Source organism: Salvia hispanica, chromosome 5 (genome assembly GCF_029641045.1).
Source record: "Salvia hispanica isolate PSC_SH4W2 chromosome 5, Shi_PSC_v1, whole genome shotgun sequence".
Classification (NCBI taxonomy): Eukaryota; Viridiplantae; Streptophyta; class Magnoliopsida; order Lamiales; family Lamiaceae; genus Salvia; species Salvia hispanica.
Genome location: NC_142696.1, coordinates 6,818,842 through 6,846,203, shown reverse-complemented (window position 1 = coordinate 6,846,203; position 27,362 = coordinate 6,818,842). Strand labels below are relative to the sequence as shown.

Genomic DNA, 27,362 nt, shown 5'->3' with positions numbered 1-27,362 from the left:
GTACACCTCATTCCAGACGGAGGGGCAGTTTTTCCACTCCCAATGCATACAATCTATGTTGCCCAACATTCCCGGAAACCCGTGCTGACTCCTGTGCATATCCATCAGAGCCTGACAGTCCTCGGGGGTAGGCTTCCGAAGATACCTATCCCCGATTATTGCAGACATTCGCGGGCAGTCGTCTCGCCGATGTGGAGGTACTCGTCGAACATGTCGGTCGCGCCTCCACATGCCAGCTGCCTGATTGCGGCAGTGCACTTCTGTATGGGCGTGTGGCCGGGTTTACCAACCGCATCCTCCCTGATCCTGAAATATTTGTATCGACGCTCTAAAGCGCTCACGATACGCATAAATAGCGGACGATGCATCCTAAAACGTCGTCGGAAATATGTTCTCCCCAAACCGCGGCTCCGAAGCGAAGTAGTCCTCATACAACCGACGATGTGCAATGATGTAGTCCCCGGGTACTATAGAACGACGATGGATGGGGCGAGGTAGGGCTGCTGCTGCAAGGCCACTTATATCAGGCGATTTATCTGCCGGGACGTAATGGCCCACACCTCTTCGTTAATTCGCCAGCGTATATCATCAGCATCCCACCACTACCACTAGCCATTTTGGATATACTGATAGAATAGAAACGTAGAGAGAGAGAGAGAGAGAAACTCGTTGAAACAAGTGGTGCGAATGAAATGAAGTTCAACGAGTCGTATATATAAAGTTTTTTTATAATAAAAAAAATCAAAAATCGGGACGTCCGTCGGGACGTCGGCGGAAAGCCGCGGATGTGAGGTGTCCGCGACGGACGTCAGCATTCGCCCCTCGCACGCCTAATGGTGGACATCCAGTGCGGACGTTCGGCACGCCGGTCCGACGTTCGTAGGGACGTCCTCCGTTGCGGATGCTCTAAATACGAATCATGCCCATGAAAATTGTTGACGGAGAGCACTGAATATATAGCATTCCTCTTTATAAATAAATATTTATATAAGGAGTAGTAGTATATTACTATCTCCGTCCCCCAAAATTTGTCTCACTTTGATCCGGCACAAATTTTAAGAAATGTAATGGAAAGTGAGTTGAAAAAGTTTGTGGATTGTGGATCCCACTTTTATATGGAGTATTAGTTTTATAATAAAATGTGAGTATGAATGAGTTAGTGGAATATGAGGTCAACCATCAGAAATGGTCGAAAGTGAAATAAGACAAATTTTGGGGAATGAACGAAAATGAAAAAATTGGACCAAATTTAGGGACGGGGGTAGTATTTTCTTTATATATACCCATCAAATATAATACTATTATACTGGAGCAGGCAATAGTCCTGCTTCCATATTTGCACAACATCATGTTTATTTCATGCACACACGCATATAAAATATATGTATCATCTTGATCTTGCCGCATAGGTATAAAAGAATCAAATCTTGATTATACTATTCAACTTGAAATAAAATAATACGCTTTAAGAAATCTTTATTTACTATATGATGTTCGATGATAATATTGATAATTATATTATACATATAGAGATAGATGGGATTGGGTGGAAAGCATCAAGGTTAAGATTGGTATGAAAAAGAAATTGAATTATTATTTTACTTCTCATTTCAATATTTGGTAATGTAAATCACCATTTTTAAGAAATTTCATTATAACAGAGTTTGAATTGTAGTATTTGATTTAAAGTTAATTTTTAATATAATTCCAGTTTCTTCCTATGATGTAATGATCAGGAAATTGATATTTATACAATTTTAATTTCAATTGTTTTAATTCGGTAAGTTAAAATATAACTTGAATTTGATATTATTTTTTAAATATATATGTATTATTTATATGTATTGTGTATCTCTATATTATTTTTAAATATACCTTATTTTAGTGTTTGTGTGTGTATTGCATGTGTATATTATTGATGCACTTTTTGGCAAGGTTATCATTTCTACAAGGACTAGTTGACTAAACCTAACTACTATACGGCATTAATTAATTTGTAGTAGTACTATGTAGACTAACTAATTAAGATATTGGTAATATTTTTATGAAAAGGAAAACAATACTAATTAGCTTTTACTTTGGAGGAACTAGGAAGACTAAATAAGAATAAAAATACTACTAATAGGGATTCGGTTTCATTAATCGATCCACCTATCTAAGTAGTAGTATCTACTAACTTCTTAATTTCTTGTTCATTATCGAATCAAGTCTTAACCAATTCGTTTGATTAACAGCGTGCAACTTCTCAAAATTCTACAATCCTAAGTCCTTACCATTAAACACAATTTCATTAAATTAATGTGTCGATTGATCACATTGTCATAATTTATACTCATCTCTCGAATTTAGTATCCATGCGTAAATCATCAAAATAATAGTCAGTTAAGCATTAAACTTAATCAATTAAAATAAAACATGCTTGAACATATTAAATAATGAGACGAAAATAACATCATTGCAACAAGCCGTTGAGCATATGGCCGAATTATGTCACCTCATAGTTTTCTTGTTTCCCACTAGGAAACTCATTTTTACCGTTTAACTAATAAATTTTTTAGTCTCTTTGTAGACACTTTACTTTGAAGGTAAGCATATCATCCTTCTCTATTTTAAATTGCAATAAAAAGTGTTATTTCCCTAAAATAAACAATGAATATCTTAGTGGCTTTGGGTATATTCTTACACTAAATAAAACTTGGAAGTATACAAATTATGGACACTGTACACACATATACACATCATTGTACTATATATGCACCCTATATATATAATTTACCTGAACAAATACATGGCTTGAATGGAGAAAGATTCTCCAAGAATCCTCCTACATTAGTCATTATACATCTCTATCTTTTTCTTTGCAATATTGCAAAGTGGGGTGTGATGAAGAATGAACACACTGATCAAAGGGTAATATATCTCATTATTTAGCTAATTTCTTCTAATCTTTTTATGTGTATCAATTGCAGTTGGTAAGTTGTCATTTTACTTAGTCATCTTATAATTTGTGTGTTTTCAGAACTACCAATGTACTAATCTTGCCGACAGGAATTTCTGTCTTTCCACTAAAACAGCAATTAGTAGATGGGAAAAGACAAATGAAGCATATTATTCTACTCCATTTTCGAATACTTCTTTCTTGCTCACCATAAAGTACTAATTCCTAATTAATTTCTTTTAATATTCAAAATTTCCCCTTTTCTTGACAGAGAGTGAGTGGATGAAAATGTTATGACAATCCATCATTGAAAGGGGAGAGTAGGTTGGGGTGTTGGGGGGAATTTTTCAAAAATGTGGAAAAAAGATTTGCCTTTCCATTATTGGAAAGCTAAAGTAGCATCATCATAAATCATCAAACACCTATACTCTGATAATTTTACCTATGTGCATGGGCTTATGATGTACTAGTACACTATTTCTTTTTCCTTGTTTTCCAAATTGTATATTTTTCTTGTATTCTAATGTATGATCCTTGTTTTCCAAATTGTATACTATTATTCTTGTATTTTAATGTATGATTATGATGTGGTATAATATAATTATAACATTATAGAATGCACCGTTTTTATAACTGAAGTTCAAAATTGTTAGTAGCATCCAACTATCAAATACTAATATAATGATTTACATTTCATACCTATTTTAATATACTATCATAGTAGCAAATACTCCATGATTGATCTACTACTACTAGTAGACATTAAGCCCGCATTGGTGATATGAAAGGCGAATAACATTAATTAAATATTTCCATAACATAAAATCCATATATGCTAGACAAATTAGACTGGTAACACATGAAGCAAAAAAGCTAAGGTAAAAACTCTACAACAGTAAGAATTGTTTTGATCTGTTTTTGTTTTGAGATTAAACTACAACAATTGCCACAAAAATAAAAAGATTCACTACTGTAATTTCCATCTCTGAAACCCCCAATCACTATCTCGTTGCTTCAAGATCCTCAATCATGGCTTGGCTCTGTCAAGAAACTTGACGCGATTTGAGTTAAGTTGTTCGATCGGGTAGGGCTGTAGCTCTACGGGAATTTGGAGACGATAGTAATTGGATCCGGCCCTCTGCTAATAGAGAGTGAACGACGTAGAGCTGGTGATCAGTCTGTCAGGGAGGCCTCACCATGTAAGGATCAAATGCTCCTGTTACCACAAAAATCCAACTTCAATTATAATTCTCTTGATAACAATCGATCACAAGAGTTTTTTTCATGTATGAAACTAGAACATCCAATCCAATGGTAGAGAAAACACTCTGAATTAGAAGCTAAACATTACAAAGAGTACTCGTTTGAATAAAGCAAGATTTTATAGCAGAGAAAGCCCATCTCATCAGAAGCTAGTATTATTATGTAAATGGTTAATAAATCAAATGATTAATTTGAGTTCATAAGCAAAAGGAGGGAATCTTACACAGAGGAAGTATCAACAAAAACCTCATTGAGCACATCATCCTCACCATTTTCCAAGGCAAAGAGCTCTGCATCCTTGTCCTCATCATTGGGAATTCTCTCCATTTTGGAATGAGCAGCAATGAATATCATCTTCTGCAGCCTATCATCCCTCGACCGCCCGCCGCCTGCCCATCTCACGAGGGGCCGGTTGAGCTTCAAGGCGCACGAGGTGGCATGCAGGAAGATGAGCCTGACCGCGACCTTCCCCAGCGACTTGAACTCGCTGAGGTACGTCTCCCACACGAGCCTGCTGCTCTGCGGGTTGGCGATCCTCATCTTCCCTGAATTCGGATCCCTCTGCTTCAGCTGCACCGCCTGTGCGTACACCGGGTCCAGGCCTTGACTCCTCCACTTCATGAGCTCCATCAGGGCAACGTGGGCCTCCTCCCTCGACACCAGCCGCGTGATCAGCCTGTCCACGTCCTTCTCCTGCTCGCTCGTCAAGCATTTGAACGGCGGTAAGTATTTTCCGGTGGCGTCTCTGATCAGGTAGAGGGGGTCAAGGACGAACGCTGCAGCCCAAGATGGGTGGTAGTTTTTCTTGAATCTTTTTTCTACAATCCTCTCCAAGGGCGGCTGAGCAATGTGGAATTTGGAGCACCACTCCTTCACCTTCACCCGGAGCTCCTCCCAGAGAGGGAGGCATTGCCCGATTCTCGGCTTCTCTGCTTCGATCTCTTGCGCCATTGATTTGATCAGCTTCACTAGAGAATGGACTGCCTCTACTTCATTCCAAAAGTGTGGATTCCTTCTCATTTCTTCTATTTCTCTCGTTGCCGGCTCCTCCTTGTACGATTCGTCCGAGAAGAGGAGCTGGAGAGCGCCGGCCGAGGCAATTATGTCCTCTATCAAATCCGAGGCCTCGTGGCCTCGGAGGGGTACTCTGAAGAGAGCAGCGTGCCCGTATTCCTGGAGCTGGTATTTGTGGAAACTGTGGCGGATTCGGGAGTTGTTGTTGATGAAGGAGGCGAGTTTGAGGCAATTAGCGGCGACATTCTTGAACAGGGGAAGCTCGTTGCCGAAATCCTTGATCAAGGCGTTGAAAGCGCGATGCTGGCAGGTGATGTTAACCATCCAACGGTGGCGATCTTCCAGATTCTTGAGAGCTTTGGTTCTGAACCTGTCGGAGACTATCCCCACGCACTGCTGCACGGCGCTGCCGCAAATCTCGACGATGGTGTCCCACAGAATCTCCTCGGCGTGGCCGGAGACGAAGGCGTTGAAGACGGCCTTGCGGAAGACGTTGGTGCCGTTGGGGAGATTGACGGCCAAATGGACGGGATTGTCGTCGGATTTCCAGCCGTCGGCGGCAATCTGGAAGAACATGGCGTCGCGGATTTTGGCCTCGGATTGGGCCTTGGCCTGGGCGTACTTGGCGTCCAGTCTGGGCCCGATCAAGTCCTTCCTCGAGACCGCGGGGAGGCCCACGTGGCTGAGGAAGGCCTTGAATTTGGGGTGATCGATGGCGAGGGAGCCGCAGTTGTCGTACACCCAGTCGGCGAGGAGATCCAAGGCGGAGTCGGCTTGGGCTTTACTGAGGCTCGGGCCGGGCCGTGGCTTGGGGCTCTTGAGGCGCTTCACGCTGTCCTCCAGCATTGCCAGAGCCCCCAAATCCTCCCGCCCGCCTGACAGCACCAGCGGCTGTTGCTGCTGCTGCCCTGATAAGTCCACCGAGGGGTCAACGATGGTCAACGGAGGGACGTGGTCAATGGAGGTTCGCTTGGAGGAGAAATTGGGGCAGGTGCCGCGCTTGAGGTGCTCGGAGGCGGTGCGGGAGGGGTTGGAGGCGGAGAAGACGGAGTCGCAGAGGGAGCAGCGGAGCTTGACGGACTTGGGGAGGCCGGTGTCGGAGTTGTGGACGAGGATCGGCTCCAGGTGGGCCCAGTACCAGGCGCCTTTCCCCTTTATCGCCTTCGTCCGTACCATCACCAGCCCTTCGAACCGCTTGTGGGCGAGCTTCGCCGCCAGCTCGTCCGAGGATGCGGATTCTACCGCGGAGTTGTTGTTGCTCGCCGCCATTGCTGGTGTGGGATTAATTGTCAATGCAGCACCTCCAGACTTGTGATTTCATTTGCATTTTCTAACTTTTGAGTGGGGTCCATGGCGGCCGGCGGCGGCGGGGAAGGTGGCGCCGCCGCGATTGAGGAATGATTGTGAAGAAATTCAGCTGTAAGTTTTGGAGGTTTCGAGTTTATAGCTAGCCGCAGAGAGAAAAGATGAATGGAGTTAGAGCACTCCCAATGGAGTTCCCTAAAAACTCCCTTATTTCTCCCTAACTCCTGCCACATCAGCGCCACATCAGCACCAAAATTTATCCCCAGTTTTTAGCCAAGTGCTACATTGGTTTCTCCCTTATTTCTCCCTTATTTCTCCCTAACTCAACATTTCATTTTTACATCATTATTTTTTATATTATTTAATTTTCCCTACAAATGTATTTAATAAATAGACTAATAATGAACAATTCATCGTTGTATTAATCATTGGAAAATATAATACAACGAGAAAAAAAAAACTACAAATAAAAAACGCAAATAAACAAAGATTTAAAAAAAAAAAATCTAAGACGGAGGGGCCGGAGGGGCGTCGGGATCGAGCCCCAGCGTACTCTGCAGGTGTTGGATGCATTTCCAGAGGGCCGCCTTTTCTTCAGGGGTCCCGCCGCCGGTGAAGTACAGCGTGTACATCTGGGTCAGATTGGCGACATTGCTCGAATAAGTGGCTTTTTCTAAGTCGATGACGGATTCCGACGCGACTTCCGACGTTGCGCCCTTCCCCTTCCGCCTCCCCTTCGCCTTCTTCACTCCCTCCGGGCGCTCGTGCGGACCATCCCCACTCAAGTCGATGTGGGCCGCGCTCCCCTCGCTCTCCGAAACGCTAAGTCGCGAGCGCACCGATTTCCCGTGCAGCGCGTCGTGCATTCCCGTCCGGAATTTGGGGAGATCCTTCAGCTTATCGTAGATGTTCCAATACTTGAAGCCCTTCGTCGACAAGTACTGGCTACTATACATCCGGATGGCCTCATCTCGGACCATGTGCTCGTTCTGGCCACTCGTCATGTGAGTCATCAAGTTAGAATAAATACCGTTGAAGTGCCCGCAGTCCCTCATGAGGCGCTCCCAATGCCGACGGATCGCCTCGCTGCCATGGTCCTTCATTGAGGCAGTCTTGTGGCTCCTGTACTTCGCGGCAATCCGCTCCCAGAATATGATCTCAGTCTGGTAGTTGCTGCGCTCCGCGTCCTGTGACGTGTCCGCCCAGCAGTCGGCTATCAGCTCGGACTCTTGCAGAGTGTAAGTAGTCCTTACCCGCTTCGGCCTCTCATCGGAACCCGTATCAGTCGCAGCCGACGACGCCGGCGCCTTCCCCCTCCCGCTCCTAGAAGGCGGCTCGGTGGGCGTTTCTTCCACCTCGAAGTCCTCCGCGCTCAGTGTCGCGGCCTGAGATTCTTGGTCGCCTGGGGTTGATCCGGGGGTGTCGAACTGGGGCCGATACACATCGTCGGCTGGAAAGGGCATTCTGCCGGCAGAGTTGAAGTACGGAGAAAGTCTCCGCGCCGGAGGAGTCTGCAAAGGAGACGGACCCCCGTATGGAAGTTGGCCGGGAGGAGAACCCATCGCCAACAACGACTGCATCCACTGCTCGTTTGCTTCATCCGTGTTGGGAATTTGTGAACTCGACTCTTTCCCCTTACCCTTATCCTTACCCGATCGGGAACTTTTCTTCCAAAAGCTCATAATTTTGATGAAAATTGAAGATTGGGAGAAGAGATTGAAAATGGAGAGAATGAAGATTGTGGGTGATGAATGGAGGAAGTGGAGGAAATATTTATAGGGGTGGAATGTAAAATAGCCGTTGGGTTCAAAAAAAAAAAAAAAAAATTTTAATTATCGCCGATTATCGCCGAGCGTCGCCACAGTGGCCGGCGATCGCTCGGCGATAATCCGGCGTTAGAACGCCACTCGGCGAAGCAACGGCAACATTATCGCCGAATTATCGCCGACTTCGCCACAATGGCCGGCGATAATTCGGCGATAACCGGCGATTTATCGCCGAGAATTCGCCACCTCCATTGGGAATGCTCTTAGTGTAGAGAGAGAAACGAATATGGAGGTGTGTAATGCGGTTGAGTTTCGTTTTATCTAACCAAAGCAGAGCTCCTACTATTACAAACACGCGCCCTGCTACTATTCATGGACGATTTTGGTTCTTAATTCATTTAATTTTTTTATGTTTTCATTTAACAACCCAAAACACTCATTTAATGTTCCTATCATATTTTTCTTATGACTCTTGAATTATTACTCTAGAATAGGAATCAGATATTGTGGAAGATTTGAAATACTAGTACTCCAAATGTCAGACTTCTCTATCTATCTTTTGTCTCTTTAAGTCGGGCCAAGTTTCCAAATAATATGGAAATGAATAAAGAAGGATCTAAAATCATTAAATTTCAAGAATGACATAATTTTATAATTTACTCAGCTGATTGTGGGACATTTTAATGAAAATAAGTGGAATTTGCTACTCTTCATTCCATGAATAAAAGTTATGTTTGTCATTTGTATTCGTTCCTAAATAAGAGTTTTATTTCACTTTTATCATAAATGGTAAGTAAGTCTTACGATTCACTAACTTATTTAATTCACTTTTATTATATGGAGTAACAAATATGTATAAATGAGAGTCATAATCCACTAATTTATTATATTCACTTTTCTTTACATTTCTTAAACTCGTGACATAATCAAATAATATGACTTTTATTCAGAGGCGGATGAAGTATAAAATATTTATACTATTTGCGATGTACATTTTGTGGGTGTTATACTTTCAAATGCACTTTTACGGTTGCTATACTACCCATTTTGCTCGTGACAAATGTGTTTACGCTTTAAAATGCACTTTTACGGTTGCTATACTACCCATTTTGCTTGGGACAAATGTGTTTACGCTTTTTTGAACAAAATTACCTCCAAATTATTTAGGGAGTACATTTACTATCCAAAGACCTAATTTTTCTTACCACACTTACACTTACGTGACACAAATTGTGGTAACATGATTACTCAAAACTACTTTCCAAACTCATCATCGAAGCCGCTAAAAATCCAAAGGATTTTTCTCAACCTCAAATGTCGAAGATCTCAAAATAAAACCAGATAAAGAAAGCTTTAATATTTCAATATGTATCGGTGAATACTTCAGTAAAACCAATACAATTTCGTGTAGTTCTTTGGATGGTTGAATTGTAGAATCGTACGTCAATATTTTAGGGTTATGAGTTTGCCTGTAGTTTAGGTTTCTTTTACTAAGAGGAATATGTTAATTGCATTATTGATATTATTTCTTTTGTTTTATATTCTATCCGTCCCAAAAAAATGAACTAGTTTTATTATTTTGAGCTGTCTCCATAATTAGACAAAGTCTAGATATGGAAAGTGTTTCAACAAACTAATAATAATTCTACACATCAATTATAAGTTTATAACGTGGACTCCACAATCCACTAAGAGCATCCACAGCGGTGAAAAAAATTTCGTCCGTCCGTCCGTGCCGCTGCAGCTCGTCCGTCAGTGCCAGCGGCACGGCGCTGCTCTTAGCTAAGAGCACGTCCGTGCCGCTGAGCACCCTTACGTGGCAGCGTCCGATTGGCCAACGGAATTCGATTTTTTATTTTTATTTTTTTAAAATTAGAAATTTATTTTAAAAAATGTTTTTAAATAAAAAAAAATATTTTCCTACTTCCCAAAAAATTATACCCATTTTCTACCCACTTTTAATTTATATTTCATTTTTTTTCCCAAAATTCACATTTTCATCTATAAATACCCCCACTTCAACACAAAAAAAATCACATTCTCATCTATTCTATCATCTTCTTTCTCATATTCTCTCATCTAAATTCCCACCACACTACACAATGTCCGGCTTCGGCGATCACCCCTCCGGCAATCGCGGTTGGAACCACGATTGGCTCGACTCCGACTCATTCTCTAGTCCGGAAACGCAATTTACGGCCCCTCCTCAAACCCAAGGTTTGCAAGCTCCGGGTGGCTACCGTCCTTGGCCGGTGCACGACCAAAATGCCTCTGGGTTCGGGTGGGCACCCGAACCCAGATCGGGAAGGAGCAACAGCTCTACTCCTACTCCTACTTCTATTCCTACTCATCCTGTTCGGGAGGTAGTCCTACTCATCCTGTTCGTGGCACTCGCACCCCGTACACTCAGGGTGAGATGATGGCGATATTCAAAGCCTACTTGGCAGTCTCCGAAGATCCGGAGACAGGCACGAACCAAACCGGGGAAACGTATTGGTAGCGCATCACTCGTCTTTACAATGAAATCCGGCCGGGGGAACCATCTATCGCAATGATAGTATGGTGCACAATTGCATGTTCAGATGCAACGAGGCAATCGGGAAGTTTCAGGGGTATTACCTCCAGGAAGAGCGGTCGGCGGGGAGCGGCACGAGCGAGCTTGACATCATCACTGCCGCCTTGGCGACCTACCAACGCATGGAGTTCAAAGCGTTCAAGTACCTCGATGGTTGGCAAGAGGGGCGCCTACATCCGAAGTATAAGGGCGACGTAGTAGCATCCTCCTCCAACTCCTCCAGCAAACGGTCGAGGTCGGTAGCCCTATCCGACGGCGCCTCCGATGATGTGGCTACCCAGCTTGCCGGAACTAACTTGGGTAGCCCCGACGCTGGCCCGAGCAGTTCCCGCCGGCTGCAAGGAAGGAAGAAGGCGACGACCACCCGTCGTCGCGCCTCGACTCCATCCGCCCCCGTTCCCGCTCCCTTTGTGCCTCCTCCACCCCTGAACAACACGTTGTGGACCCTCTTGGGCCAACTCTATTTGAACGATACGTCTAAGATGACTCCGGAGCAACTTGCAACACATGAGCAAATGATCCGGGGTTTCAAGAGGCAATTGGGGATAGGGGTGGGTCGATACGATATATCGTATCGAAAATGTTGTATCGTGTTTCGTATCGAAAATATCGATATGAAAGAATTTCATATCGTTATCGTATCGAAAGTTTCGATATATCGAACTTTCGATATGGATAATATCAATATCGTTATCGTATCGAATACTTGTATATCGAAAAATATAATTTCAAAGCTGAAAAATAACACAAAAATTAATAAAACTTCAACACAATAAAATATATAGTGTTCTTATTAGGGTTTCATATATATATATTTTAAATATATGAATGAATTAAATGGATTTATATATATTTATAATTTTAAACTTCAATATGTATTGAATTTCAATATGTTTCGATATATACGATATATATCGTATATTCGATATAAAACGATATATCAAAAATATCGATATGTGTCGTATATTCGATATATCGCGATATAAGGAAATTCATATCGTTATCGTATCGAAAACTTACAATAAGATACCGTATCGTATCGAAAATTACGATATACCAAAAATTCGATAATTTTTCGATATTTTTCAATACGATATGAGCGATATATCATTTTTTCGGTAATTTTCTCCAGCCCTAATTGGGGATAGAGGACTAGTGTTCCACGTGTGTTATTTTTAATTTGTAGGATTTTAATTATGTATTTTTTTATTTTCTAGGATTTTAATTATGTATTTTTATTTTTTAAGATTTTAATTATGTAATTTTTATTTTTTAGGATTTTAATTATGTAATTTTTATTTTTTAATGTATTTTTATAATGTAGAAATGTTTTTAGTAATTGAAGTATTTAAATTGAATAATAGAATGGTGTGACCCTTGAACTTGTCCTTAGCTAAGAGCACGAATGTGGGTGTTATGCTCTTAGCTAAGGACAAGGAGTAAAAGTGGGTCTGGGCCCACTTCCGTGCTCTTAGCTAAGAGCACGGATGGGGATGCTCTAACACTCTTCCACTAGCTTTTTCCACTCTCTCTCTCTTTTACTTTTGGGTAATGCTATGTGGCTATAATGTGGCCAGCCACACAATGGCATTTTTGTAAATAATTATAGTAGTTAATGTAATAAAATAATAGTAATAGTTAATGCTAACTTGATTTTACACAATAACCCTTTTCCACTATTTCGATAAATATTAAGAGTAGTAATGACAAATATATACACCATTCTCTTACCATAATAATAATGATAAATATTTATTTTCAAGAAAATTAATGATAAGTCTTTAAATTATGTACAATCTTCAATACTTTAAAACAAATATGTATGGATATATTAGAAATAAATCATATTGTATACTTGCATATAGTTGATATATTTTACGCTAAGTTAAATAAGATTAACTAATCTTGTACACAATGTCACTCCTAGCTATTCTATTTTGTTAGCCATTTTTCGTGAATATGCAATGATATTATATTGTATTGCATATCATAAAATTACTTAATATTATAATTGTATCAAATAATCGAAAGTTTAATTTCATTTATATATGTCACATATTAATATTATAAATAATTGGTATATTTAAGATACTACTAGAATATTCCCACAATATATTATGTAAAATATATAATATTATTACGTTACAAAAACTACTAGAATATTATTTAACCATCATTATTGCCAAAATAACTATCATATGACATAATACAATTATATACCAATAACTAAACTTAATAATAATAATAATAATAATAATAATAATAATAATAATAATAATAATAATAATAATAATATAATAATAATAGATAACATGTAAACTTATATGCAACACATCTAAAGGTCATGGTACTAATAGGGTGAGTTTGGCCATAAATCCGTAATGATATATTAGTAGCATTATATCATTATTAAGTTTATTAGTTTCATATACGCATTATTTTTATATTTTTTTTAGTAGGTATTATTATTATATACCATACCTTATTTGAATATTATGATATTACTTTCTATTGTTAGTTAACATTCTCATTACTAATATATGAGGGTATATTAGTCTTTAAAAAATTGTTACTCTCTAGATACATAAATTTCAACAATTAAGCATTAATTACACAAAATTTTAATAATTTTTTAATATTATGGCCGGCCATAATGTGGCCATTTAGCACTACTCTTTACTTTTTCCCATCTCTCTATTATGTTATCAATTGCACATTAAAACCCGTGTCATTTACAAGTTTGTCAATATTTTAGGGACGAGTGAATTATGAATGAAGTGACGATGCCAACTTTTCTCTCTACATAAGTTATTGTGGTGAACTTATATTACTCTCTCTGTCATTTACGATTTTGGGGTATCCGTGATTTAAAGTCTCATTTACTTTTTTCATTTTAGCAAGTGGATCTTACCATTCCACTAAGTCATCATTACATACACATTTTATTAAATAAAACAAATACTACCTCTATCCTTGAAAATTAAAAATCTTTGGAACGACATGAGTTTTAATGCACAATTGATAAATTAGGAGAGAATTATTGATAAAATAAGAGAGAGAAAGAGAAAAATGAGAAAGAAAAAATAATGTGAGTCACTTATCTTGAGATGGAGGGAATACTATTATCATTTTTTTTCTTTTTTCATTTTTCTATCCTCCAAGGGGCGTAACTCGCCAAGAGTCCTCCACACTTCGGCGTCAATAAGAATTTTTATATGGCTTCGCTGAGTCCATAGAGGCAGACACTACATACCGGAACAATTGGAGTCACAATGTCTCCTTATTCGGTCTCTCGAGCATTATATGACATGCTGCTAAGGCCGTAAATTTTAGTACTATCTAATTTTTAGGATTTTTTAATTTAATTTTAATTATATATTTTTTAAAATTTTTAAAATTTTAACTATATAATATGGTATTTTAAATTAAGTATATTTTAAAAGAATTTTTTATTTAATTACATTTTTAAATTAGTGAAACAAGTAAGTGGGATCCACGAGGGATGAAATGGTGGATTGCACTCCCTCCGTCCGCGCATAGAAGTCTCATTTCTTTCCTAATAAATGTTAAGAAAAGTAGATGAAAGAAAGTTTCTGAAATATGTGTAGTACTTGTATATATTAGTTTTAAATGATAAATGTGAGAAATGAGTTGATAGAATTTTGGGTCTCTTTATCATTTATGGTAATTATGAACCGGGATTCATATTCGCTGACGGACCAAAATGGCAAACGGGACTCCAATTTGCAGACGGGGGGAGTAGGTGTTAGTACTCCCTTCGTCCGCCATTAGGAGTCCATTTCTTGCTGCACGGGTTTTAAGCTATGTTAAGAAAAGTGAGTGAAAAAAATGTAGTGGAATATTAGTCTCACTTGTATATATATTAATTTTAAATGAAATGTGAGTAGAATGAGTTAATGGAATGCAAGACCTTATTACTATTTGTGGTAAAAACAGAGATTCCTATATGCAGAAGGACTAAAATGAGAAAATTAGACTTTACAGAGGGAGTATTTGTTAAATAGTAAGAGAAGAGTAAAAAGCGGAAAAGTTTCCAAATATAATTAAGGGAAATAGGGAATCACCCTTCTATGATACTAATATCTTCCGAAGGAGTACACAAAAATCATCTACTATTTGTATATTTGTTCGTTTAAATTCATACACAAATATGGAGTATGATAAATATGATTTGGGAAAAGGTAGGGCTAGCAAATCGTGCGGATTGGGTCGCTATCGGGTCAATCCAATATCGACCCAATCTTATCGGGTCCTAACCCAACCCAACCCAACCCAAACCATCGTGTTCTTATCGGGTTCAATCCAAACAGATTCGTGTCGGATTCGTGCGGATTTTGTGTCTTCTAAAAAAATATCGGTCGTGTCGGATTTGTGCGGATTTTGTGTAATCCAAAAAAATATCGGTCATTTTTTAATGATAGTAAGTTACTACAAAATATAAACGCTATACGATAACGACCGACATATGATATTATATAATTAAAATTTGATATTACACGATAAAATAAGATATTACTCCAAAATTAAAATAATTAATTTAAATAATTTTTAAATCCAAATAATAAAATTATTGAAATAATTATTTTTTAATAAATTTAAATATGCAGTAATATTTTTTATCATAAAAAATAATTAATAATAGTATTAATCATATTTTTACTAATAATATTAAAATTATAATATTTTTTTAATTAATAAAAATAATTAAATTAAATTTAATATATTATTTTAATTAATAGAAATAATAAAAATAATTATTTTTTTTCATAACGGATAACCCAACCCGACCCAAATCCGACCCAACTCAACCCAAATTTTCCAGGTTCTTATTAGGTCGACCTTATAAGGACCCAAATTCTAAACGTGCGTATTCGTGTCGAGTTAACTTCGTGCGGATTCGTATCGGATTATCGTGTCGGATCAAAAATTGTTAACCCCAAAAAAAGGGCATCCTAGGAATTTAATGAATTGCATCTGTATTGCTACGCACAGGCACAGCAGTGTTGACCGAACTATAAAACATAAATACCTTATAGTCTGCATAAATATAAGCAAGTCTTTTTTCAGTCACATATTTTATGCAGCTTGAAATAGTTGGAGACTTGGGGAGGAGTAATAGTGGAGTACTATAATAGAGTAACGTGGAAAGCTATTTTGTGCCCTACGTGCATTTTCAAAATAGTTTCGCACTTAAATAGTCAAATAGTATTTCTTACACTCTATAAAAAGCACTTCCAAATTTATATTTTTTCAAATTCAATTGGAACTTCTAATGGTGGACAAAGAGAGTAGTATATAATAAATACTGAAGTAGTATCTTTAGTTTTCTGTTGATTGAATCACTTCTTTTTCATTTTTTAAGTGTTGGAACTTGACTAATAGTACTTTTAAACTCAAACTAAGTTAATAAGAGGATATTATGATCACTTTGATTTGTTATACTTGCTAGAATCTATATAGAATACAAATAAAAACTTGTATTGATCACAAAAATAATTAAAGGATGGAGTTCCAAATTTAACATAATATCCCTATAAAAATGTGAATTTTGTGGAGTGTCGTTGCAGTTAAGACCGAAAGCTTTCCAGCGGGTGTAGAGTTGAACCCATTCCACCGAATCCTGGCTCGACCGAGTATACAGATTAAGACTGAAAGTGTCTCAGCGGGTTGTTGAATTTGAACCCGTGACCTCATTGGTTAGGAGTACCAGAGTACGGTTGTAGTATATATAAAATTCTTATGCCTAAGACCATCTCCAATGGTACACTAAAACCTAAAATGAGATAGGTATTTAGCTCCAATAGTACTCAAAAACCAATCCTATTTTTGGTTTTGAGAAAAAAATACCTATCTTTAGGTTTACACTAAACCAAAACCTAAAAAATTCTCAAATTTTGTGAGTAAAAAAATCATAATATAGAGAATATTCTTTTAAGTTTGAATTTAGGGAAAATAGTTAGAGTAAAATCAATATTTAATGTGAAATTTATACTAAAATGAGTTTGAGGTTAGTGGAATGGTTGGAGATGCTCTAAGTATCCATTGAAGGACGGATGCAAGAATCTAGGTTAAGGGTATGGTATGGTATGGATTTAGATGTCAATAATTTTCCACAAGATGCTCTGTAAAAGGGAAACCTATAAAGTGTATATGAAATTATTAGAAAGTCATTTAAATAATTCATTCACTTTTCTTAAAGTAAATAGGCTAGGGAGTATGCTATAATTATACATATAGCTGTCCGAATCTACTAGTCTCTTTCACATTTTCATGTTTTTCAATTTTCAGTATGTTATCATTAAAATAGTATCTCTCTTGCGTATATGACATCACACTATATACTTATGTCATTCTCTCTCCGTCCCATGATAAGTGACCTACTTCTTTTAGGCATAAGATTTAAGGAAGGATATTTAAATAAGTTAAAGTGAAGAGAGTAAAGTATGAGAGAGGAAAAAGTAGAGGAGAGAAGAGAGAATAAAATAGGTGGAAATAAAGTAAGAGGGATGACTTTTTGCTAAAAATGGAAATAGATCATTTATAATAAGACATCCCAAAAAGAAATACAAGTCATTTATCTTGGGACGAAGGGAGTATAAAAGGATACATACGTACTTGAGTATCACATGGTATATCATTGTTTCTTTATGTTACCTTGATTATTGTGACATTTGATTTAATTAAATCTTCTACACTAGAGATAACACGTGAAATATGCCGTCTTTTTCCTCTTTCTAACATTCCAACCTGGAAATCACCTTCCATTCATGTTATTGGAACACTAAACAGTGGATTAGTAGAAACTCCTCTCATGAAAATAAAAATATGCATTTTTTTCTTTTTAATCCGTCCTATAAAAATATGCATGCATTTTTCAATTTTAGAATTATTTTCTCTCTAATAAAGTGAGACTCATTCTCTATTAACAATATTTTATTTACTTTTTTTTCTACCTCTCTCTTACTTTATCGATTTTGCAATTAAACCCGTGCCGAAACCAAAGTGCATATTCTTTGGGGACGGTGAGATTATTATTTAATTGTATTTGTAATAATAATAATAATAATAATAATAATAATAATAATAATAATAATAATAATATAGGATATTTCTTTTTGAAATGGTAAATTAGGATCTAAGTTCTTTATAGACAAATTGTTCCTATAGTGTATAATTAACGATCGAGTTTAATTAATTGGATCATCAATTAAGTAATTTTACTTTATATTTGAATTATTAAGAAACAGATTCAATGCTGAAAAATAGAATTTTGATTTAGTTTTCAAATACATTAATATGTGAACGAGCTTTGAGTAGACATTTACATTTGGATCATTAAAGTGAATCATTTACTTCATCAAAACGACGCATTTCGTTTATTTTGTGTTATGTTATTAAAGTATTACACTTAGTTCAGTTTGGTTTCTTAACTATGCTAAATTTCACTAAAAATAAAATGACTCGATTATAATATAATAATCTAAAAAAATAATACTATGACTCAATACTAATTGGACGAAGGAAGAGCATAAATAATATGACTCGTATTTAAAACATGTTGAATATAATAGTAGTCATCTCGAGAATCCCAAATTTGATACGACTACTTAATTTCTACTCATACGAATTATTGTAATCATGCGTAGGCTAAGTTCTTTGCATTAAGTGCTAGCGCTCAATTACTACATAAAGAGAAATGTTCTAATTATATTATTGTGATGGGCCACAATTTGGTATCACATTCTACCCATTAACTCGAGGTTAAAGACATTATTATACACCATATATTCACCATAATTATTATATTTATAATGGAAAAAATGTTTCTTTTTCTCCAATGCGAGTCGATTGCAAGACTAGTGAACCGCTTTTGTTTGAATAAGTACTTTTTAAATTGAAGAGATTGTATTTTTATAAAAAGGGGTACTGACCCCTAATATCACAGAACTTTTAAAAAATATTTTTTCTCTTGAACTTTGAACTTGACATATAATATCTCGAATTTTAATGGTTGTTGAAATTCACACTCGTTAGCTGAGGTGGCAAAATACTGCATATGTGGATTGCCGGAGCTTGTCGGAAAATCGAGGAATTCGTACGCATTTAAATAAAATGACGTTATTTTATCTAATGAAAATTAAACTCATATAATAAAAAAATAACGTCTTTTTGTATTGTTCATTCTAAACCCAGATTTTGTTCCTGTGGGATTTCTTTCTTCTTTCAAAAACTATTTTAAAAAAACGATTGCCAACTAGATTCAATTTTTCCAATTCAGCATCCACATCATTTCATTATAGTTGGAATTTTTCGCTAGTGTGAAATTTCAGTAACCATTAAAGTTCATCCTATTAGATTATGAAATTCAAAGTTTATGAGAAAAATATAATTTTTTTGAAAATTTTGATATTAGACGTCAATACCATTTTAAGTACTCGCCGCTTTGATAAGAATATATTGTTGTGTGAGAAGAATACAAAAAAATAAAATGATAAGGCCTTTGAAGTGAATGACGTGATTTTGTGTTGAACCAATGATAAATTAATAATATGCGATTTAAAGAGGGAAAGAGTAAATATCACACATATAGGTTTACTTATGATTCCAGTAAATAAATGGTCTAATCCAATTAGACAAATTCATTAACTTTGGATTTAAATTCTATAAATTCACATTCAAGTAATTCGATTTTTGTGCATCTTACTTTCATCAGATAATACTTTACTGCTTACACTTCCAATAAGTAACACTTTACTATTTATTTGCATTTTCTTTTTACAAAAACTTCTCAGTCTTATAAGGGCTGGAGTAAGGGGAATATATAAATTAAAAGAAAATTTGTTAGTACAACGAAACAAGATCAGTTTGTTCGAGCCTATGCTTAGGTTAGGATCAATATAAAGTATAGCATGGAAATCTAATGGAATGCATGCTGAAATCTTTAAAGCCCCGTTTAATACATGGTATTAGGATGTGGAATTGAAACCTTGAATTTCAAATCCAATAATTTTTAAGTACTATTATTTAATATATAAGAATCGAAGGACAACTTGAGTGATTGACCGAAAAGAAAAACGAAGTGTATTGATTTGTAGAGAGAAGAAATGTCACGAGTGATCGACTACTACAATCACAATGACGTACTCCCTCCGTCCCACTTTAGGAGTTCAGATTTATCATTTTCGGATGTTCCACTTTAGAAGTCCTGATTGAAATATTCCTTAAATGGTAATAGGTCTTAAATTCCATTAAACTTTTTTCACTTACATTTTATTATAAAATTAATATATAAAAGTGAGAATCACGTTCAACAATCTTTTTTCACCAACTTGTTTTTACATTTCTTAAAATTCGTGTCAAACTTAAATGAAACTCCTAAAATGAGACGAATGGAGTATATACACATACACTTCCTTTGAGCTATCTTGTGCTATTGGTCATACAAATAACAAATTTCCACCTCAATCAACACACTAATCCTTTGCACAAATTCATCATACCTCTGCAAAGCTCGAACTTGTCCTTTAGTAATGCCTTAGTGAGAACATCAACAGGTTTATCAGTTGTGCTGACGTTGAATAATTTCTCTATATTATTCTTTCTCATACTTTATTTTTTTACTCTAACTATTTATATTTTATTTTTTAAATGACCCTGAAAAAAAAGTGTGTCAAGTGGTGTGGGACGGAGGGAGTATTATAGTAATATACTCCCTTCGTCCACAAAAAATAGACAAGTTTTACCATTTTGGGCATCTACCGAAATTAAACTACTTCCACCATATTTTCCCTTTCTCTCTCTTACTTTACCAATTGCATCTCTTTTATTTTACCAATTATGCAATAAAAACAGTGTCATTTACAACTTTGTCTATTTTTTTTTTTTATCGGAGGAAGTAATTTTTTTTTCCTATAAAACTTTATTGTATAAAATCAAGGTTATCGTAAATTTCGTTAAATTAAGCTATGAATTCACAGTATTTGTTTTAGTATTAAGTTTGGTATTGCATGAAATCTTTACTTCAACAGTTAAAGGATCGATGTAACTCATCCTTGCAATAATTGAATACTCCATAATGGTATTTAGCGACAATAATTTTGGTCAAGAGAGAATGTATTTATTTCACAAAATTCAGACGTGACATTAACTATGTCATTATAGCTTTAATACGAGTTTAATATGATATGAGAGTGTAGTACTTAATTTAGCTGTCTTGCGCAAGGGTTTGGATCCCCCGCTGTGCTCAAAGCCACAACAGGTGATGCTGTTACAAACAAGCTAGTATTGTTTTATATAAGATAAACTTAATAATTTTAACATTTTTTTTATGAATAAAATATGCTGTGACTTTTAGCACGGCAGGGGATCCAGATCCCTTGCGGAAAGAGGGAATGGAGATGGACCCAATATATATGAAACATTTGGATTTCGACACGAAATTTTTTGTGGTATTGTTTTGTGAATGAAGAGAGAATAAAATAAGAGTAATTAAAAAATAGAGATGTTAGATTCTATTTTAGAAAACATTCATTTTTCAATGGAACAAAGGAAGTATACTATTGAAGGTGGCATTTACAATTGAGTAGTATTAATTAACTTAGATAAATAAAAATATTATGGATTAATCCTTCATTTATTTAGATGTATTCAAATGTTAGAATATATTAGTAGTAATAGTTCTAAAAATGAACTAGCATTGCTTAATGCATATCTTATTGAAAGGACAGTTCTAAAGGAATCTACGGTAAAGGGAAATAATAATGATCAAAATCTGATACTCATATGAATATGTATATACTCCTATACGGTAGTGATAAAAAATAATTAAATTTTAACACATGATTAGAGAACAAATATTATTATCATATGATTGAAAAGGAAAGGATGAGATTAAAAATATGCACGCAATTTTTAGATACTAATTAGGCCAGGTTGTTTTAGTTCATACTATGCATGGTATCAACTAAAATGATTTAAAAATAATCTAGTAATTAGTAGTAGTATTTACATTAGGGCTGGGGAAAAATACCAAAAAAATGATATATCGCTCGTATCGTATTGAAAAATATCGAATTTTCGATATATCGTAATTTTTGATTCGATACGATATCGTATCGTAAGTTTTCGATACGATAACGATATGAATTTCCTTATATCGCGATATATCGTTTTATATCGAAAATACGATATATATCGAAAATTTTCGATATATCGATATTTAACGATATATCGAATTTCGGTACGATATATCGAAATATCGATACAATAACGATATGAAATTTTTTTTATATCGAAAGCTCGATATATCGAAACTTTCGATACGATAACGATATGAAATTCTTTCATATCGATATTTTCGATACGATACACGATACAACGTTTTCGATACGATATATAGTATCGACCCACCCCTAATCTACATATGACCTGGATATTTGATTGTTTGATTATGTATTAGAATTTAGTTATTTTTTAACATTATTATGTATATATCTATAGTGGCTCTATAACACTACTATATGCTTATATTGTAGTGATAAAATGCAAATCCATATATTGTACAAAAGTCCGAACTATAATCTGGACAGTTAAAAAATCAACAGATGACAAAATAGTAGCAAGAGAAAATGGCAATACAATGTCAACACAACATCAACCGTTGACAATGTGTTGACATTTTCTATTCCTACTATTTTGTCATCTGCTGACATTTTCTAACGGTCCATATTATAGTTTAGAGTTTGTACCATATTTTAGAGTTTGCATTTGATTGCATCCATGTGCATATAAATATAAATATATAGACCTTCGATCAAAAGAATCAAAACCTACAATAAAGTATCAAACTAGCTGATTCAACCCAGATTATTGATTAATATATGCATACACAGAAATTTGAAACTATGTGTCCTCTATAATTAGCATACTAAAACAAGATAAATCCAAAGCCTCCTTCCATAAAACTACAAAAGAGTATATAGTAAAACAAGCAAGCAATTTTTATACCAAAATTACATAGATAGCAAAGTACAAACCACAAACCATAATGTTATGTCTACCTAAACTACACAAGGATAAAGCTCGGAAACCTACCGGCTGAGCACCAAGCAAAGCCGTTCTGAACGATAAGAACGACAAGATGTGGATGCAAAAGAGACTTAGTTTTGACATTGGACCAAAATATAATTTATCCAGAAGCTATTCCTCTTTATGGCTTTGTGCAAATTGGTCGTGCAAACGTCCATTCTGCCCGTTCTTGGTTTTAAGCCCCTCGCGTAGCTGGCAAAGATGGCAGTTTATATTGTTGAGCAAACTTCAGTTGAGAAGAAAATCAATTGGTTTTGAAATGGCATCATTTGGTGAAAAGCCTTTTCAAGTAAAATCTCATCTAAGCAAAGAAACTTCATTCCCAGTAGTCAAATTTCAGCATGTTTCTGCTTAGCGAGAGAGAGATCGCAGATAACTTAGACATACATTGCTACATATTAATCGTGATTACATACCTGCAGAAGAACTTTCTTTTGGTAGCGGTATCCCTGAAAATTCAGGGTGGAGAAATAATAAGAGTGCAAGAATTTGAAGCCACTATACGATTGTAATGGAAGATATAATTCGTTCCGGTAATCACCTTATCAGTGCCATAGATATAATCGCAATAGGTGAATACTGATGCGAAGTTACTTTGGCTCTGTCCACCAACATAGTGATGGTAATCATGGTAATCTGGGCCACCGTAAAATGGAATATACTTCGTCGGAGTCCAAGGGAAGTCATACCTGCAGCAACCAATTTCAACTTTGTCTTCACAAGCAGATGAAAAATCTAAGAGATGATAAAGAAAAGTTTAATTTGCAAAGTGAATATCAGATTAGTTAACAACTGTGACGGCAGAAAACCAATTTATGGAGAATAGATCGATTCTTGAGAGTTCTGTTTTATTGGCATCATATCTTTCTCGTAAACATTAACGGCACATCTTCACCATAAACTCCCAACCAACTTTTCATAACGTCACATTTTCTCAAAGCTTATTCGACAATAAATAAATACTAATCTATTTCCACATAAAAGCGACTCTTTTTCACCTCGGTTTTGAATCAAACTAGAGATTTCAAAAAATGGGAGATCTTTTCACCAGATTATTATATAAGAATCACCCTTGGAGCAGCTCTGAGGAAAAGTAAGACGATTTAATAACCAAACTAGGCCAACCTGGACTCAGAGAAAAGGTGGATGCAACAATGATCATCGTCACAAGCATACTCTAAGATAATCAATCACAGAACACCAAGTTAATACTTGATACGCACTCTAAAACATAAACCTCTGTCCGTTCCAACACAAACATATATTCTCAAAAATACTTGATTCAAAAAAACGTTGAATATCATGTATAAGTACTCAGCAACACTATTATCCAAATCAGGTTAAGGAAAATACCTCAACAAGATATACTTTCTGAAACTAATCAACAGGTAAGTAGAGAAACCTATAAAAAAAAAATCTCAGTTTGAAAAGAAAAAGGTTTAAACAAAATCATGGGTCATGCATGGCACACTAAACTTTTTAACACTCTTGGTTGATCTTGACCTCCAGTTCTCATTTCACGCAAAGTAAAATGTCTTTGTGGTGCTTAATCTGAGCCTAAACGTAACTCTGAACCCAGAAAAAAAGAGAATCTCTAGCATGGTACACCAAGTTTAACAATCATTTCGAGATAAACTTCGTTCACAGTTTTTAAGAACAAGGATATGAACATGAGAACCAAAGAGATAAATATATCAGCATACAACACAAAGAGTGACATCTTTTTACATCACCCACTCATAAATGCTTCCCTGCACCCATCACCATTTTCTGATTGCTACATGCATTTAGAACACTCTTCGATAGGATAAGTAAATTATAAAATTAAACAACTTAATCTTAAATAAAGATGGCAAGGCAACGTTTTCCCTGTTCAGTATGAACTATGATGTGTATACAATAAAAGAACGAGGGGAATGTAAAATGACTCATGCAGACGAACAACTTAATGCAGAATCTCGAGTTGATTTAACTAGTAAATATTCTTGGACCAACTCATTTCCCTACATTCTACAGAAAGATTTCAGTTACTCTAGTATTAAAAACTAAACTTATTATTGGATTCAATTAGCCATTTTTCTTACCAAGCCAACACTCGTACGATAAGCACACCACATCTTTCCATTCTTTTTCCATTTGGACACAACTTCGTTCAAGAAATTTAATTGAAACTGCTTCACCTCTACAATGGAATGAACTGGTTATGAGCTTCATCTGATTTACAATGATCCTAATACATGCAGATAGAAAGTGAAAACCAATTATTTTCTATAGATATGATTGATATGGCCAGTCATTGCAGACAAGGAAACTATAGCCACATTCTACCTTAATCACAATTAGTATATACGTCTATAGTACTATAAAACATGAAAGTTATGCTGATGCAAATTCAGTCAAGCAGATCTGGAAACTAAATATTAATACCAAAAGAGACAGGGTGTATGAGAAAAATGGAAGATATAAGAAGCTCACAGGTCACACTTGACATATTACCATCAAACTTAGAAAATTCAGAGGGTGATAACCTCTCTTTTTATCCAAAGCACGCGTAACACATTATAAAAGATAACGCGTCCAATGATATAGCTACTCTGAATTCACTACGGTTTTGAGCCACACAGATACTAAATTAGATATGAAAAAGATCCCCTTAAAAGAACCAAGGCGAAAGAGATCAGCAGATAGAATAAATTAAGAGGCACACCAAGAGGAGAGAGAGAGACTGAGAGAGGACTTCTATCTTTCTCCTCGTGCAAAAAAGTATGTCCACTATTATTGACCTAATAGAGCCAATACATTTACTTTCCAGCATATCAATAAAAATATCAAAAGCAAACAGTAAAATGAATTGAATGAATATCACTGTTGGGCCATCATTAGGTCAAATTATGAAAAGCGTTGCAGATAAAATGACACTTGAATCAATCAAGAGCTGGAGACTTGTCACCAAATTGCATCAAATGAAAGCATGAGATTTAGGCATGCAAAGTGCCTTACCCACTGTGAGTCTCAATAGCCTCAATCTGCCTCAACGCAATCCATAACCAGAATGTGATCATATGCCCGGGGACCATTGCGGGCCCCAGAAAAGACGGGATCCCGAGGATCAAAATCTCAGCCCAGTGAGCGTACGGCGCAGCAAATCCAATCGGAGCAGTGTATTCATGATGCACCTTGTGGATTTTTTCATACCCCCACTTGCAATGCAGAAACCTATGGACCCAATAGTTTGTGTAGTCCTCCACAAGGAAATAGACCCCCAATTGCAACGCAATTTCCCACAATGAAGGCAGTGGCAATCCGGTTCTTATTCCTATTATCTTCATTCAAATAACAATAAAAAATATGATCCAGCAGAAACCAAGCATGATTCAAGGCTACACACTTGTAATGCAGTAGACAAACATATCTTCATTCGTGAATGTAAAGATTCCACCTTTAATTAAAGATCACATGACACTATGTTCAGCACTAACAATTCATATGAAAATAACACTGAACGAAACTCTCATTGCGCAAGGTGACAATTTTAGGCATCGAATTGAGAAAAAAAGATAAAATTACCAGAATGGAGGGATAGGAGACGAGTTGGAGCGGCCCAACAACGAGGAAGAACATGCGCATGACTGATTTGTAGCAGTGGAGAGTGTCGGAGAAGGAGAGCTTGACTTTGGGCTGGATTTTGAAAGGGGCGACGGAATTGGTGAAGAAGTATTCGAGGAAGAGGTAGTAGAAGGGGAAGAGAGAAAAGATGATGAAGAGGAAGATGATGTTGTGGCAGTAGAGGATGTAGTCGGACTTGGTGGCCGAGTAATTGAACCAGACGGTCTCTGCGTTTGAGAGGGATCTGCCCAGGGCAGCCTCGGCGTCGTGGATGGTGGCGTAAGGCAACATTGGCGACGACGAACAAACTGGCGGATTTCAGCTGGTGTATGTTATATTATCATGCCCAAGGAGTGAAGGAGAGACATTCACACTGTCATTTTGTTTATTTAATTATTTTATATTATATTATATAAAAATAAATAGTAACAAAATTAAAATTAGATTGTTTTTGTCTTAAGTCTTAACCACAATGGGGTCTTAAGTCTTAACCACAATGGGGCGGACGATGCCGCGGACCATAGCTACGCCCTTAACTTAGTCCGCGAACTTAAGGGCGAACGCTGCTCATCCGATTTTTTTTACTCTCTATATATATCCCAATTATTACCTTCATTCTCACACATTTCACTCCAATCTCTCTTCCCTCATATCATTTTCTCTCTCTCTAGTAATTCAAAGATGAATCCCAGAGATTTCCCAAACCCGAACAGCCCCAATGGAATACCGATGTTCGGCGGCGGTGGTGCCCGGTGGCCGGGTCATGAACCTGACGATTTCCGGCCAT

The 27,362-nt window shown here is 36.4% G+C and overlaps 2 protein-coding genes across 9 annotated transcripts; both read right to left on the bottom strand.

Annotated features, from left to right (window-relative positions):
• Window positions 1-3,711: 3,711 nt before the first annotated feature.
• On the bottom strand, window positions 3,712-6,694 carry LOC125186757 (uncharacterized). Of its 3 annotated transcripts, none has more exons than XM_048083203.2 (2): window positions 4,425-6,694; window positions 3,712-4,154 (listed from the first exon to the last, which is right to left on the bottom strand). In XM_048083203.2, the coding sequence occupies exons 1-2, from the start codon at window positions 6,482-6,484 to the stop codon at window positions 4,145-4,147; spliced, it is 2,070 nt and encodes a 689-aa protein (XP_047939160.1). In that variant the 5' UTR covers window positions 6,485-6,694; the 3' UTR covers window positions 3,712-4,144. The 3 variants fall into 3 exon arrangements, with proteins under 3 accessions (XP_047939160.1, XP_047939161.1, XP_088914008.1); XM_048083204.2 differs by having other exon boundaries at window positions 4,471-6,694; XM_089057882.1 differs by lacking the exon at window positions 3,712-4,154 and having other exon boundaries at window positions 4,421-6,694.
• A 16,125-nt stretch (window positions 6,695-22,819) lies between these two features.
• On the bottom strand, window positions 22,820-26,931 carry LOC125186824 (methylsterol monooxygenase 1-1-like). Of its 6 annotated transcripts, none has more exons than XM_048083276.2 (7): window positions 26,537-26,931; window positions 25,970-26,292; window positions 25,054-25,199; window positions 24,323-24,371; window positions 23,511-23,658; window positions 23,386-23,418; window positions 22,820-23,161 (listed from the first exon to the last, which is right to left on the bottom strand). In XM_048083276.2, exons 1-7 carry the CDS (start codon window positions 26,864-26,866, stop codon window positions 23,081-23,083), a joined length of 1,110 nt encoding a protein of 369 aa, XP_047939233.1. In that variant the 5' UTR covers window positions 26,867-26,931; the 3' UTR covers window positions 22,820-23,080. The 6 variants fall into 6 exon arrangements, with proteins under 6 accessions (XP_047939233.1, XP_088914165.1, XP_088914166.1 ...); XM_089058039.1 differs by lacking the exon at window positions 24,323-24,371 and adding an exon at window positions 24,095-24,146; XM_089058040.1 differs by lacking the exon at window positions 24,323-24,371 and adding an exon at window positions 24,095-24,146 and having other exon boundaries at window positions 25,054-25,151.
• Between the last annotated feature and the right edge of the window lie 431 nt (window positions 26,932-27,362).

Bases quoted from the DNA above. Each gene is read 5' to 3' on its own strand.
- LOC125186824 (XM_089058039.1), bottom strand. From the start codon at position 26,866: ATGTTGCCTTACGCCACCATCCACGACGCCGAGGCTGCCCTGGGCAGA. The intron at 26,293-26,536 runs GTAATTTTATCT...ATTTGAATGAAG, and splicing joins TCTCCTATCCCTCCATTCTG to ATAATAGGAATAAGAACCGG. The intron at 23,659-24,094 runs GTTGGCCTAGTT...TGGTTGCTGCAG, and splicing joins CACCTTTTCTCTGAGTCCAG to GTATGACTTCCCTTGGACTC.
- LOC125186757 (XM_048083203.2), bottom strand. From the start codon at position 6,484: ATGGCGGCGAGCAACAACAACTCCGCGGTAGAATCCGCATCCTCGGAC.